At 54.8% G+C, this 16,171-nt stretch overlaps 1 protein-coding gene across 1 annotated transcript in view; it reads left to right on the forward strand.

Moving 5' to 3' along the window:
- The window catches only part of LOC133350928 (neurogenic locus notch homolog protein 3-like), a 32,105-nt gene that overhangs the window by 12,165 nt on the left and 3,769 nt on the right, over positions 1-16,171 (forward strand). The window contains 13 exon segments of the mRNA XM_061565770.1: positions 199-321; positions 1,159-1,281; positions 2,142-2,264; positions 3,590-3,712; positions 4,947-5,072; positions 6,001-6,129; positions 8,809-8,901; positions 9,802-9,897; positions 10,848-10,943; positions 12,324-12,419; positions 12,620-12,721; positions 14,310-14,415; positions 15,654-15,770. Of these exon segments, the coding sequence (XP_061421754.1) occupies positions 199-321; positions 1,159-1,281; positions 2,142-2,264; positions 3,590-3,712; positions 4,947-5,072; positions 6,001-6,129; positions 8,809-8,901; positions 9,802-9,897; positions 10,848-10,943; positions 12,324-12,419; positions 12,620-12,721; positions 14,310-14,415; positions 15,654-15,770 (1,453 nt within the window).

The raw sequence follows: 16,171 nt of genomic DNA on the forward strand, positions 1-16,171 counted from the left end.
TATTATTACCATCACCATCATCACCGCCACTACCATCACCACCACCATCGTCGTCCTCGCTTCGATCGTGATACCAAATTGCTACCACCCACGATGTCACAGCCCTCGCACATCACCACCGCCACGACCGCGGGCATCATATTGAGAAGAGACACATTCATCACGTGCCCTCCTCCCCCCCCCGTCTCTGCCACACAGACGAGGACGAGTGCGCGAGCGGGAAGCACGGCTGTGACGCGAACGCGCGCTGCGGGAACATCATCGGCTCCTACTTCTGCCAGTGCCTCCAGGGCTTCAACGGCGATGGATTCTCCTGCTTTGGTAGAGTCCCAGCACTGCCGGGAGGGAGGGGTGGGAGCAGGGGGGGGCAGTCAGAGGCGTAGCTAGGGGGGGGGGCAGGGGGGTACATGTGTCCCCGGGCGCCAAGGTAAAGGGGCGCCAAAATGAGGCTTACGACGTTACATTATAACTTATTGCGGCGGGCGCGGCAGCCTGAAACTACTGCACGAATCTACACCTCAACCTAAAAGTTTATATATCCCGCCACACACAGCCTACATGTCATGTAATTACATTTTGGTATGTGATTAAACGGGGGGGGGGGGCGCCAATTTTATAGTTCGTCCCCGGGCGCAAAATATCCTAGCTACGCCACTGGGAGCAGTGGTGGGTGGGTAGCCATGGAGGTTTGGCGGTGGTGCATGATGTCCATGACGATGGGATGGCGCGGTGGTGGTTGTTCTTCTTGCGTACGATCTACGTTGAACTTCTTTCGCACCGTTCCTGGCCCGGGCGTGCTCGCCGGAGGCGCGGAATCACGACTTGAAGGTCTGTGCCTAAGTTCTAAAGCCGCGCTGCGCTACGAACCCGGTGGCCTGAGTTCGATTCCCGTTCACGGCCAACACCAATGGCGATAATCTTAACCGATCCTGGGTCTCCCCTAGGTCTACTCAACCTTAAATTTGTACCTGGCGCGGTGTATAAACATCGCCACTGGGGAAGACAAAGCCGGCCACGTGTGGTGTTGGCCACCCGTCCCCCTAGTGCGCCGTGCCGGCCTTCATTAGATGCTACTCTCCAACAGAACTTTTTTTTTAGGCTACACGGAGCAGGGGGGGGGGGGAAACCTTCGTCTTTGTTGTGCGTGCGTGCGTGCAGACATCGACGAGTGCACGGTGGTGCAGGGCGGCTGCGCGAGGCTCTGCGTGAACGAGCCGGGCAGCTTCCGATGCGAGTGCGACGCGGGCTACGTGGTGGCTCCCGACGCACGCGACTGCATCGGTGCGATTCCCCCGGGCACTCGCGCACTCACTCGGGCACGCGCGGAATGACAGGGTCGCACTCGTTGCGCGCAAAGTGCTCGCCACAAATGGACCGCGATACCTCGCCGATCTCGTCGAGGAGTGTAAAGCAGCATCATCATCATCACGATCATCAGGCGAACTCCGGTCATTCTCGCAGCAGCAGCAGCGGCTTCTGGCTGGCCATCGAAGAAAGGCGGTCACCGCATCGCGCGCTTTCAGATGCGCTTCTGCGGCTGTCTGGGACGCTTTTCCTTTTGATGTTAGGAAGCCACTTGGAGCGATGCAGTTTTAAATCATCATCTAGATTAAACACTCATTTCTTGAGAACTGCTTTTTGTGTTTAGTTTGTTGTCCTTCCCCCGCACCTCCCACAAGTTCAACATAAATGCAGGCATAGATGGACAGCCCTAACGCGTTCCAGCTTTTAACCTTGGGAAGCGCCACAGAACCGAGCTAAGGGGCCGTCCATAAATGACGTCACGCACCTGGGGGGGGGGGGGAGTCAGGCATTTGTGACGATGTGTGATGAGGGGGGGGGGGTGTGAGAAATGTGACGTCACATCAAAATGCGCAACTTTAAATAAATATAGAATTGTTATAACATCAGAGTGCAGCGCCACATTAAATACGCACTACACTGACAATAGTTTAAAGCGATTTGAAGCATGTTTTATTTTCTAAATGGAAATATGGTTTTGACGTCATATTTGAGGGGGGGGGTCTGACTTTTTGTGACGCCGTGTGACGAGAGGGGGGGGGGTCAAAAATCCTCCAAAATCGCGTGACGTCATTTATGGACGGCCCCTAACCCCCTCTGCGTCCACCACCCAACCCCAGACTTGGATGAGTGCTCGCTATTCAACGGCAACTGCAGCCAGGCGTGCAGCAACACGGAGGGCAGCTACAAGTGCTCGTGCACACCCGGATTCCAGCTGCACGTGGACAAGCGGCAGTGTGTGGGTAGGTGATGGTGGTGGTGGTGCGTGGGTGGGTGGGTGGTGGTGGTGCTGCGTGGGTGGGTGGGTGGGTAGGTGGTGGTGGTGGTGGTGCGTGGGTGTGTGGGTAGGTGGTTTGGTGCGTGGGTGGGTGGGTAGGTGGTGGTGGTGGTGGTGCGTGGGTGGGTAGGTGGTGGTGGTGGTGCGTGGGTGGGTAGGTGGTGGTGGTGCGTGGGTGTGTGGGTAGGTGGTGGTGGTGGTGCGTGGGTGGGTAGGTGGTGGTGGTGGTGGTGCGTGAGTGGGTGGTTAGGTGGTGGTGGTGCGTGGGTGTGTGGGTAGGTGGTGGTGGTGCGTGGTGCGTGGGTGGGTGGGTAGGTGGTGGTGGTGCATGGGTGGGTGGGTAGGTGGTGGTGCGTGGGTGGGTGGGTGGGTAGGTGGTGGTGGTGCGTGGGTGGGTGGGTAGGTGGTGGTGGTGGTGCGTGGGTGGGTGTGTAGGCACACCTAAACTCTGGTATACAGGGTGCTTCAAAGAAAATGTTGACACTTAAATAGTACTATCGTTTTATAAATTGAAAAAGTAACGGATAATGTCCTGTAACGTGATAACAAGTGTAAATGTTAATAGCTTCAAAAAGTCAAAGAGTCTCCACTTGTTCGCCATCGTTGTCAACGCACCCCTGGAATCTTCTGCAGGTGGTCTCCAGGCACATTTGTTGTGGTGTTGTTGCAAATTCTTTTTTTGAAGCACCTTGAATTTTCTGAAACGGTACCTGGGCCTCCCCTAGGTAGACTCAGTCTCAAATGAGTACCTGGTGCGATGTGTAAATATCGCCACTGGGGAGACAAAGGCGGCCGGGCGTGGTGCTGGCCACCCACCCCTTCGTGTGCTGTGCCGGCCTTCATAGGTGCTCGCTAACAGCACTTTCCCGACCAGTCTGTTAAGGCTAAACGGGAGACCTTTTTTGTATGTGTGTGTGTAATGTGTCTGTGTAATGTGTCTGTGTATGTAGCTGTGTAATCGAGTGTGGTGTATGTTATGTGTGTTGAACCTTTCACACCGTACATAGCCAACAGTGCTATTCAGAGGTGTCTGCGTGCATGCGTGTGCTCGCTAACAACTCTTGCCCCAACAGTCTGTCGAGGCTATACGGTGGTGGCTACGCTGCTGCTGCTGCTGCACGTGGCTGCCTGTATTCCAGTGCTGCGGAGGCAGCAGCAGCAGCAGCAGTGAGGGTTGTTGGATAGCCGCACATATTTCCCGGATCCACTCCCCGCAACCCCCCCGCATCTCGGAGAATGGAACGTCCCAAGCCCCGTGTTGCCGCTGCTACTGTGCGTGCGGTGGCGCAGACATCGACGAGTGCAAGGTGCAGAGTGGGGGGTGCTCGCACGTGTGCACCAACTCGCCCGGTGGCTACGCGTGCGGGTGTCCCATGGAGCTGGCACTGGACGTGGACAACAAGACGTGCATCAGTGAGTCGTACGACACGGCGCAGACGCATGCACGGACACGAGACCAAGATCCCCCGGCCACAGCCTTCGTAGACGTCTGTGCAGCGATACTCTTTGGTTTGTTCGGTAAAGTCACGTAAACCAAATAGCATGAATCCATGCAGTCACGACAACTTCAAATCTGGAGTCTGCATAGCGAGTTCGTGGTCTTTGTCCCCAACAACCAATGATTGATGAGTTTTTCACGACCATCCTACTACACAGAGGCCTGATATTGACACCGCTGGCGTCATTGACAAGTCCGCTCAGCTCCACATCCTCCCAACCGCATCAGTCCATCTACTCTCTCGCCCATGCCGTGCTCTTTTAAGGCCCCTTTATCCAGCCAATACTACTCCTCACCAAAGACAAAGATTCCCCGTGTAGCCTTAAGAGACTGTTGCGGCAAGTGCTGTTAGCGAGCACCTATGAAGGTCAAATAAGGGGAGTGGGTGGCCAGCATTATATCCGGCCGCCTTTGTCTCCCTAGTGGCAAAGTTTACACACTGCACCAGGTACAACCACTTCAGGCTGAGTCGACCTAGGGGAGGCCCAGAACCACTTCAGATAATCATCACTGGTGTTGGCCATAAGCGGGAATGGAACTCGGGTCACCGTATTCGTAGCGCAGCGCGCTAAACACTACATGGTACCGCTCCCCACACACACACACAGATACAACAACAACCGACATTCGCCACTAAGTGGCGGTGACGTCACCACGACGCTTGTGCCAGGCCATGTGCACCTTGAGGCCACGTGAAGTGTCGAACGCCCGCTGGCAGGAGGTCACGGGGCAGACTCAGGTGCCACGGGTCGACTGACTGAGATGACCGAGATGACTGGCTGATGCACCACCTGTGCCCCCTACTGTGCCAACTTGCTGTGCTGTAGCCACCCGGCGCTCCGCTCGTTGTTGTGAGCGTCGCTCCTTCGCCCTCCGTTGTTGTTGGAGGGCGACTGCCTCCAACTGCCCAGTAGCGTCCTTCACGAGCCTCCTCCACAGAGGCCGATCTTGACACCGCTGGTACCAGTCATCGGCAAGTCCACTCAACTCCACGACCTCCTGTACCACATCGCTCCATCTCTTCTCTAGCCCGTGCCGTACACTTGCACAGACACACACAGACGCTAAATTAGGTAATGTTATGCTGTTTGTGGTCTGTCCGGAGAGTTCAATGGTCCCTTCCCATCTCCCGCTCCCCGCGTCCGCCAGACATCACGTCGTGCGAGCAGCGGAACGGCGGCTGCGAGCACGTGTGCTCGGTGCACGCCGAGGCCGGCGTGGATTGCTCCTGCCGTGCCGGGTGGCAACTCAACCCCAACAAGCTGTCGTGCGACGGTGAGGGGCGCCGCCTCGCTCACTACGCGGCCGCGCCGGCGGAGGCTCGAGGGCATTTCGCATCTCGTCATCAGGGGGACAGACATTTGTGACGATGTGTGGCGAGGAGGGGGTTTGAGAAATGTGACGTCGCATAAAATTGCGCAACTTTAAATAAATATAGATAGCACGTTCTACTTAATTAAATAGACTTTTTAATCATTGTTTTTCTCCTACAATATCAGAGTGCAGCGCCACATTAAATACGCACTACAATGACAATAGTTTAAAGCGATTTGAAGCATGTTTTATTTTAAAAATGGAAATATGGTTTTGGGCGGGGGGCAGAGCTTTGTGACGTCATATTTGAGGGGGGTCTGACTTAATGTGACGCCGTGTGACGAGGGGGGGAGGTAAAAAATCGTCCAAAATGGCGTGACGTCATTTATGGACGGCCCCTCAGAATCATTGACATCGTCATTCTCACCGCCGTCGTAATCGTCGTAATCGTCGTCACCATCACCACCGCTGTCATAATCATCGTCATCGTTATCATCGTCGTCGTCGTCGCGGTCACCGTGCAAGCTACACGGGTTGGGATGGATCTTTGCCTTTGATAACACAAAGATCCCCCGTATAGCCTTGACAAACTGTTGGGGCAGGCGCCCTTTGAAGGCCGACACGGCACAAGAGGGGGCGGGTGGCCAGCACCACGCCCGACAGTGGCGATGTTTTCACCCTGCACCAGGTACTCATTTGAGGCTGAGTCGACCTAGGGGAGGCCCAGGACCGGTTCAGATCATCGTCACTGGTGTTGGCCGTGAGCGGGAATCGAACCCAGGTCGTCGGGTTTATAGCGCAGCTACACTACTCATGCGTACATTACGCGTACGCACGCGTACTCTACGTGTGCATACACACGCGTACCCGTGCGTTCTCGTCCCCCCAGATGTGGACGAGTGCGCCGACTTCACGCGCGGGGGCTGTGAGCAGCAGTGCGACAACTTCCCCGGCGGCTTCAACTGCTCGTGCTCGCCCGGCTTCCGCGTGCGCACGGATGACCTCAGCAAGTGCGAGCGTACGTACAGACAGAGATCCCCCCCGGCCCCCCCCTGCCCCCGTATAGCCTTAACAAGTCTGGCTGTCGCCTGATGAAGCTGGTTGTAATTATTGGCGAAAAGTCGTACTCGGATTGTAAATGTTGTGGCTTGGCTCTCCAACACACCGGTGATGCTGTACTAGTATACTACACTATACACTACACTATAAACTACTATACACTACACTACTATACACTACACTACTATACACAACACTACTATACACTACACTGCACACTAGTACTGTACTAGTGACGAATTGGCACGTTCTGTTTACGTGACAACCCTTACGTGTTAGCTGTGTCGGGTGGTGGCGGGTTTAACGACACATTTATATATTTACGTGATCTAACCCCAAAAAAACCTGTGTTATGGCTTAACAAGACTGTTGGGGCAAGTGCTGTTAGCGAACACCTGCATGAGGACAGTGGCTCACGAGTGGGTGGGTGGCCGACACCACGCCCGGCCACCTTTGTCTCCCTAGTACTCATTTGAGGTTGAGTCAACCTCGGGGAGGTATCAGGACCAGTTCAGATAATCGTCACTGCTGTTGGTGGCTGTCAGCGGGCATCGAACTTCTCCAGTGGTATGACAGTTGTGCAAACCGCGATACCACCGCTCCCTACTTCGTACAACAACAACCGCCATTCGCCACTAAGTGGCGGTGACGTCACCACGGAGATTGTGCCAGGCTAGGTGCACCTTGAGGCCACGTGAAGTGTCGAACGCCCGCTGACAGGAGGTCACAGGGCAGACCCAGGTACTGTACCATGGGTCGACTGACTGAGATGACTGGTCGTTGCACCACCTGTGCCCCCTTACTGTACCAACACGCTGCGTTTTAGCCACCTGGTGCTCTGCTCGTTGTTGTGAGCGTCGCTTCTCTGCCCTCCGTTGTTGTTGGAGGGCGACTGCCTTCAACTGCCCAGTAGCGTCCTTCACGAGCCTCATCCACAGAGGCCGATCTTGACACCGCTGGTACCAGTCATCGGCAAGTCCACTCAGCTCCACATCCTCCTGTACCACATCACTCTATCTCTTCTCTAGCCCATGCCGCCTCCGTTTAGCCCCCTCGATCCAGCTGAACAAAAGCTATACGGGCATTCACACACACACATCGAAAACTCTCCACTTAACCGGGGGGAGTGGCAAAACCAATTCCAACACTTAAAGTTTCATATTCTTAGGTTTTTTCGGTAAAGTCACGTAGCTAAAAAAATAAAATTAAAATTAATAAAAGTAAAATTAAAATAAAATAAAAATCACGACGTTTCGGAGGCAACACAAGCTTCTGTCTTCAGGTGGAACCGTCACAGCACGATAGCTGTATCAAGTAAATGAGAGATTACAAGAGATACCACTCCGTATATAATCTCTCATTTACTTGATACAGCTATCGTGCTGTGACGGTTCCACCTGAAGACGGAAGCTTGTGTTGCCTCTGAAACGTCGTGATTTTTATTTTATTTTTATTTTACTTTAATTTTAATTTTTTATCTACGTGACTTTACCGAAAAAACCTACGAATATGAATCCTTGCAGTCACGAAAGCTTCAAATCTAGAATTTCTGCAAAGTGTCTTTATCTTGCTCCATTGCCACGTGCCTACAACCGCAGTCGACCAGAGACTCGGGCATAATTCTTCAGTGAGAGATGCGGCCATACGTGGCCTGCGGCCGGCTCTTGCAACGAGCCGGCTGCAATGCGGCGAATTGCCGTGCGGTCGCATTTGGACGCCACACAAACACCTTGAAAGGTATTGCTACGGAAGGATGCTGCTGCAACTAAGCTGGACCCAAAGAGTGACCAACGTAGATGTAAGAGAAAGGTCGCACGTAAGACTTGATGATGCAGGCAGTGGTGAGAAGGAAACCGGCACTAATAGGACACATATGTAGGATAGACAACAAGAGGAAAATAAAAAATGTGAAGAAACTTTGAAACAGATGAAGGCCTAACAGAGAATGGCTTGACGACGACATCACGAGAGATGTGCCCACCACGTGAGCGTATTGGCACACGATGAGAGGAAAGTGGAAACACAACGAAATGTGCGGTGGACACCTAACGGGCTATCTGCCCATGGATCGTGATGATGATGATGATCAATAAACACCGGAGTGTACCGTATTGTAACAATGCGTTAAAAAAGGCCATCTGCGTGGTGGACCGTATCGCTGCGGAGCCTTCTCCGCGAACGATGCTCGTCACTCAGCTGCGGCGTCGCCGCTGTCCGCGCGATGGACTTTGTGTGGCGAGGGTCGGTGGGATGATCCCGCTGCCGGAGGATGGCCCCGTGCTCCGTTTGACCAAAGATGTTTTCGGAACGATCGGCGTCGCTTATTGTCACGTGCGTAGGCGGTGGTGTAGGCCGGCACCGCGGCCCACGCGCTCCGCCTGGGCCCAGGTTCCGTGCCACGAAGAAGGGTGTGAAATTGGGGGGGGGGGGGGGGGGGGGGTGGCGGCATTTTATTCCTCGCTCCAGGGCCCCCATGCCAACCGTGCCACGACAGCGGTTTTTCAGTGTCCGTACGGCGAAGTGGATTTCGAGTGTGGAATTTCGTACGGAATGAGAGAGTGGATCTGCTTCCTTGCAGCGGTCGGCAAGCTCCAGATGTGGACAAATCTCTCCCCCCCCCCCCCCCTGTGATCCACAGCCGTGTGTGACCCGCCCTGCCAGAATTACGGCGAGTGTGTGGGGCCCAACTCGTGCGAGTGTCCCCCTGGGTACCCGGGTCCCAGCTGCTCGGGTAAGAAGCGCCGTGATAGACAAGCACAAGCAACATCCACGTACACACACACACACACAAAGATCACCCGTATAGCCTTAAGCGACTGTTGGGGCAAGCACTGTTGGCGAGCGTCTATGAAGGCCGGCACGGCACACAAAGGGGGTGGGTGGCCAGCACCACGCCCGGCCGCCTTTGTCTCCCTAGTCGCGAAGTTTACGCACCGCACCAGGTACATATTTGAGGGTGAGTCGACCTAGGGGAGGCCCAGGACCGGTTCAGATATTCGTCTTGGTGTTGGCCGTAAGTGGGAATCGAACTCAGGTCCCCGGGTTTGTAATGCAGCGCTGCTAACCGCTGCGCCACCGCTCCCCACATATGCACATTATAGACACACACACAACCACATGCTTCTGCACACTCATCTATACCTATACACACAATATATATACACACACACAACTACATGCCTATACTGTACGCGTACACTTATAGGCTGACGCAGGGATACTTCGTGGGTAGCAGAGGGCGGTGGAGCAAAATACATTGTTGTACTGTGGTTCTAAGCTCCTACAGCTATGCTCCCTGCTTTTGCCATCGGGCACTGATCCAGAACGTGGTGAAGTATGGTCACATAACCCCCATGACCTGTACGACGTGGGTAGGCCCTTATCCAGCAGTAGACAAAATGCTGTACACTTAAACATGTGCATGGGACAAAAAAGTGCGTGATGTCTTTATACACAATATGCTAAACGTGTCAATGTGAAATCTGTACCCCATCCCCTATTCTTCCCCCAACCTTTGCCCTCTCTACATTCACGCGCACATGCACACATGCACACACGCGTACCGCACACATTCACACACACACGTGTACTGCACACACATGTACCACACACGCACCTGTACCGCGTGCAGCCATGTGCACACCACCTTGTGCCCACGGGGGCACGTGCATGCGCTGGGACGTGTGTCTCTGCCCACCTGGGTGGACTGGCCCAGGATGCCACACAGGTGAGTCGCCCCAGGGCCCCCTAAACCCACCTTGCTCGACGGTGATTGAACACGCTCACGAATGAGAGGAGCCGGTCCATCTGGTGGAAGGAGTCGAGGTCAATCTGGTGGAGCCATCTTTTGGGAAAGGTGGTGGAACCGTGGCGTCAAGTTCATTGGAACAATGACTGTGGTAGTAGCGATAATAGATTGATAAGGAAGCAACTGACTGATGCCCGAGAGTGACTCGAGTGAATAAGTGGCATTGTTCGAGAAGAACTGTGATGGTGAGAAGACTATACATTTAAAATATACGCTGCCAAGCTTGGTGGTGTTCATCCGGACGCTGTCTTTCCGACAGCCCTGTTCTTAACCTGAGCACGGCTGCTTGCGTTGTGGCCGAAACGTCGTGATAATTTTATTTTATTATGTTTTATTTTTATTATTTTATTATTTCCCTTCTACGTGACTTTACCAAAAGAACCAAGAAGATGCTTGTTTCATCATGGGACATCCTTTGCCAGTACCAAAATATACTAATAGGGGTTTTCCCCTTTTTTCTGGCAACAAAACTGACACCTTTTGCAAGGAATCATGCTTACATTAACCACAATACAACCCTATTAGTATATTTTGGTACTGGCAAAGGAGGTCCCATGATGTAGCTGCTCACCCCGAGCTCTCATTACTCTGATAGTGCGTTGTCTTTGAACTGTGCGCCTTTTGGCGTCATATGGTCGAACACCATATGAGACTAGGCTCTAAAGAAAGCTGTCTCTGGTGTGGACCAATCAGTTTCAAAGACAATGCACACATTATCAGAGTATTGTTTTTTGTTTGCATTTCACTGCAAGTATTGTGGTTAATGTAAGCATGATTCCTTACAAAAGGTGTCAGTTTTGTTGCCAGAAAAAAGGGGAAAAACCCTATGAGTAAGATGCTTGTTGTTGTTGTTGTTTTGCATCTCCCAGCCGTGTGTGAACTCCCCTGCGCTAACGGCGGGCGCTGCGTGGGCCCGGGCGTCTGCCAGTGCTCGTCCGACTACACGGGGCCGCAGTGTCTCTCGCGTACGTACGGGCGGACGAACGGACGGACGGACGGGCGGACGGATGGACGCGCGCACAGACACATCTGCGTAGCGTGGCTGGCACGGCCCCGCCCCCCCCTGTGCAGGGAATAAAATCACCCGATGTCATTAACAGCGACACGTCGTAATTCAATTATCAATGTTGTGTGTTTACTCTTCAACTGGTACAAAAAACTGACACCTTCATACAAGAGATCATGTTTGCAAAAACCACAACACAAGCAGTCAAAATGCAAACAAAAATCAACAACTCTGATAATGATAATGATGTGCACTGTCCTTGAAGTTGATTGGTCCATTGGTGTTGGACCAGATGATGCCAAAAGGCGTACGCAACTTCAAGGACAGTGCATATCATTATCATTATCAGAGTTGTTGATTTTTGTTTTGCATTCTGACTGCTTGTGTTGTGGTTTTTGCAAACATGATCCCTTGTATGAAGGTGTCAGTTTTTTGTACCAGTTGAAAGGGTAAAAACCTATTACTATATTTTGCCACTGGTAATGGAGATGTTTCATAGTGAACTGGTGTGTTGTTTACGTGACAGACCTTACTGGCTGTGTCGGGTGGTGGAGGGTTACGACACATTTTACACTTACGCGATCTAACCCAAAACACTTTACTATTAATTAAATGCTCCCCACACGTCCGTCCGTCTTCCCATCCACTCGTTGTCTCCAGGAACAATGAGCCCCGGTGTAGTCACACCGCCTGCACACTCGGTAGCTATGCCTCGTAAACCATCGTGCAAACTCCGGTGGTCATCCTCGCAGCAGCTTTTGGCTGCCAATCAAACAAAGACGGTGGTAACCGCGTCGAGCGCTTCTGCGGCCGTCTGGAACGCTCTTCCTTCCGATATTAGGAAGCCACTGGAGCTATGCACTTTTAAATAATCTAGATTGACAAACTCACGTCTTTAGAACTGCTTGTTGTTGTGCTTAGTTTGTTGTCCTTCCACCGCACCTCCGATTAGCACGGTTGGCTATGTACTGTGCGAAAGAAGTTCAACACATACACGCATGAACACAGATGCAAACAGCGCCCTGTCAGCCTCAATATCGGCGCTTGCTAAGAGCATTCTACGTAGGCTGTGTGGGTCGTGGTAAGAGCACTGTGCTACGATCCCAGCGACCCAAGTTCAATTCCTGCTCACGGCCAACACCGGCGAAGATTATCTGTACTGGTCGTAGCCTTAAACGAGCACCTGGTGCAGTGTGTAAAACAGAGCTGGGGAGACAAAGGCGGCCAGGCGTAGTACTGGCCACCCGTCCCCTCGTGTGCCGTGCCGGCCTTCGGAGGTGCTACTCGCCAACGCATCAGTCTGTTGATGGCCACACGGGGGATCTTTGTCTTTGCTCAGCCACGTGCACCCCTGCCTGCCTCAACTCTGGGCGCTGCATCGACGTAAACACGTGCATCTGTGCCGGAGGCTGGGAGGGCACGCGCTGTCAGATTGGTGAGTGCACACGCGTACACGCGCACACAAGTGTGCTCACGCAGCCACATTATTCAACACACGCGCGCGCACAAAGCACGTGCGAGACACGCCGAACCGCACGCACGCACGCACTCACAGGCACGCGGTATTTGCGACGGGGGTCCCGTGCACCCCGGTGGTCCGCCGGGCACCGTGATCGCTCTCGCTCCGTGCCGCAGAGCCGGTGCGCTGCGGCGCGCCCTGCAGGAACGGGGGCTCCTGCGTGGGGCTCAACCGCTGCCGCTGCCGCCACGGCTACACGGGAGCCGCCTGCGACAGCGGTGAGGGCGGCGGCAACGCCGGGCCACGGCACCACCAGCACCACCACCACTTCCGCCAGCACCACCACTGCCAGCACCACCTCCACCACCACCACTGCCAGCACCACCTCCACCACCGCCGGCACCACCACCACTACCAGCACCACCTCCACCACTGCCAGGACCACCACCCACCACTGCCAGCACACCAAAACCACTACCAGCACCACACCACCATACACCGCACACCACCACCATACCAGCACCACCACCACCCTACCAACACCACCACCACTACCAGCACCACCAACACCACCACCACTGCCAGCACCACCACCACTGCCAGCACCACTACCACCACTACCAGCACCAGCACCACTACCAGCACCACCTCCACCACCGCCAGGACCACCACCACCACTACCAGCACCACCACTACCAGCACCACCACCATCGCCAGCACCACCACTGCCAGCACCAGCACCACTACCAGCACCACCTCCACCACCACCAGGACCACCACCACCACTACCAACACCACCACCACCACTACCAGCACCACCACCACTACCAGCACCACCACCACCACCACCATTGCCAGCACCACCACCACTGCCAGCACCACTACCACCACTACCAGCACCAGCACCACTACCAGCACCACCACCGCCAGGACCACCACCACCACTACCAGCACCACCACCGCCAGCACCACCACCACTGCCAGCACCAGCACCACTACCAGCACCACCTCCACCACCGCCAGGACCACCACCACCACTACCAGAACCACCACCACCACCACTGCCAGCACCACCACCACCACCACTACCATCACCACCACCACCACTGCCACCGCCAGCACCACCACCGCCACCGCCAGCACCACCAGCACCACCACCACTACCAGCACCACTACCAGCACCACCACCACTACCAGCACCACCGCCACTACCAGCACCACCACCACCACACCACAGCACCACTACCAGCACCACCACCACTACCAGCACCACTACCAGCACCACCACCACTACCAGCACCACCACCACTACCGCCACAACCACCACCACTGCCAGCACCACCACCACTACCAGCACCACCACCACCACTGCCAGCACCACCACCACTACCAGCACCACCACCACCACTACCAGCACCACTACCAGCACCACCACCGCTGGCACCAACTCCACCACTACCAGCTACACCACTGCCAGCACCAAAGCGCTACGCAACACAGACCAACACGAACCACCACCACTGTCTGTGCAATACTCACTACAACTCACCACCACCCACTAACAGCACCGTCAGCACACCACTCACCAACAGTACCATCGACCACCGGCATCGCTGCACTATACAACACTTATCAAGTACCATCACTACCGGCGCAATTGCACCAAACACCACCCACGCAATCACCAGAACCACTCCAGTGGCACTTCGGCAGTCATCCGGAGTACCGATCCCCGCACAAATTCACCGCCCACCATCACGCACGGTGGCAGCCGTGGAAGCGCGCGGCGACCCCGTTACCCGCATCCACGCCGTGACCGCTCCCGTCTCCCCCACCTCTCCTCCTCTCTCGCTCCCCACCCTGTAGCCGTGGTGGAGCCGTGCGTTCCTCCGTGTCTGCACGGGGCCACGTGCGGACCACACAACTCGTGCTCGTGCCCCGAGGGCACCGAGGGCCTCCGCTGTGAAAAGCTGTGAGTTGGACCCTCTCACCCCACACCCCTTCCTCCTCCACTCCCGTCCAGAATCGCCTCGCCTGCATCTCAGCGCACCTTGGCTTGCATCTTAAGACGTTTGTTGTAAAAGAGTGGTTCAGAGGGGATGGGAGGGGTGGGGGGGGGGGATTTAGGGCGTTGAGGGGGCCCAAGGCGTGACACGGTGGCTAGGAGATGTTAACTACCTCGCCTGGTATGCAGGAGGTCATGGGTTAAATCCCGACCCTGACACCTGCTGCTGTATATTTGGAGTTTGCGTGTTTCTCTCTCTCATCATCATCACGGTGGCTAGGATATGTTAACTACCTCGCCTGGTATGCAGCAGGTCATGGGTTCAATCCCGACCCTGACTGCTGTATATTTGGAGTTTGCGCGTCTCTCTCTCATCATCATCACGGTGGCTCTGAGATGTTAACTACCTCGCCTGGTATGCAGCAGGTCATGGGTTCAATCCCGACCTTGACACCTGCTGCTGCTGTATATTTGGAGTTTGCGTGTCTCTCTCTCTCTCTCATCATCATCATCACGGTGGCTAGATGTTAACTACGTCGCCTGGTATGCAGCAGGTCATGGGTTCAATCCCGACCTTGACTGCTGTATATTTGGATTTTGCGTGTCTCTCTCTCTCATCATCATCACGGTGGCTAGGAGATGTTAACTCCCTCGCCTGGTATACAGGCGGGCGTGGGTTTGATCCCGATCCTGACGTCTGCTGCTGTATATTTGGAGTTTGCATGTCTCTCTCTCCGTGGTCGCGTGGATTTTTATCCGGGTCCTCCGATTTTTCCCTCCACACTTAGAATCAACGTGCGTTTAGAGTATTTGGTTGCTATAAATTTCCACGTGATAAGCCACTCCGGTGAGCTACCATTCGTGGCCAGGTCACTTCTGAAAAAGAGCCATACAAGCTCAGTGTGCCTTACCTGGTAAAATATTCCATAAATCCAGCCCTCCTCCGAGCCCGCTGGAACGTCGAGTTGCGTCACACAGACCCAGGCCCCAGAAGCTCCCAGTTCCCAGCTCCCGGCGTTCATGAAAACGAGGCGTCTGTGGGCCGGGCTCAGCACACGTGGCCGCGGCTTGAGCCTGTGATGCACTTTGAACTTATTCCGCACCGTCCGTGGCCAACCGCGTCAATCGGAGGTGCGGGGCGGCGAAGGAGAACGCCGCGCACACAATGAGAGCCGTTGGCACGGCGCTGCCTGCCGCATGCACAGGGTCTGTCCTCTGGTGACGCGGGCCGTGCTGGGGTCCCGGGCGGTGCGCAAGGGCGTGCGCGAGAGCTACGTGGACCGCTGCGGCCCGCTTGGCGTGCAGCTCTGCACCAAGTACAGGTGATTTTTATTTTATTTTTATTAATTTTAATATTTTAACCTACGTGACTTTACCGAAAAAAACCTAAGAATATAAAGTACAGGTGAGCCCGGAGGACGCACACGTGACGGTTATTTGCACCGGTTCTGGGCCTCGCCTAGATCGACTCAGCCTTAAATGAGTAGCTGATGCGATTGTGTAAACATTGCCACTTGGGAGACAAAGGCGGTCCGGCGTGGTGTTGGCCACCCACCGCCTCATGTACCGTTCCGGCTTCATAGGTGCTCGCTAACAGCACTTGCCCCAATAGTCTGTTAAGGCTATACGGGGGATCTGCGTCTTTGTGATGGGGGGGGGGGGTATGGCCAGGTAGAGGGGCCTAAAAGGGCACGGCAAGGGGTCAGGGTGGATGTGGAGCTGA

The sequence above is a fragment of the Lethenteron reissneri genome, chromosome 35 (assembly GCF_015708825.2).
Source record: "Lethenteron reissneri isolate LAM-NWPU_2019-01 chromosome 35, ASM1570882v1, whole genome shotgun sequence".
Taxonomy (NCBI): domain Eukaryota; kingdom Metazoa; phylum Chordata; class Hyperoartia; order Petromyzontiformes; family Petromyzontidae; genus Lethenteron; species Lethenteron reissneri.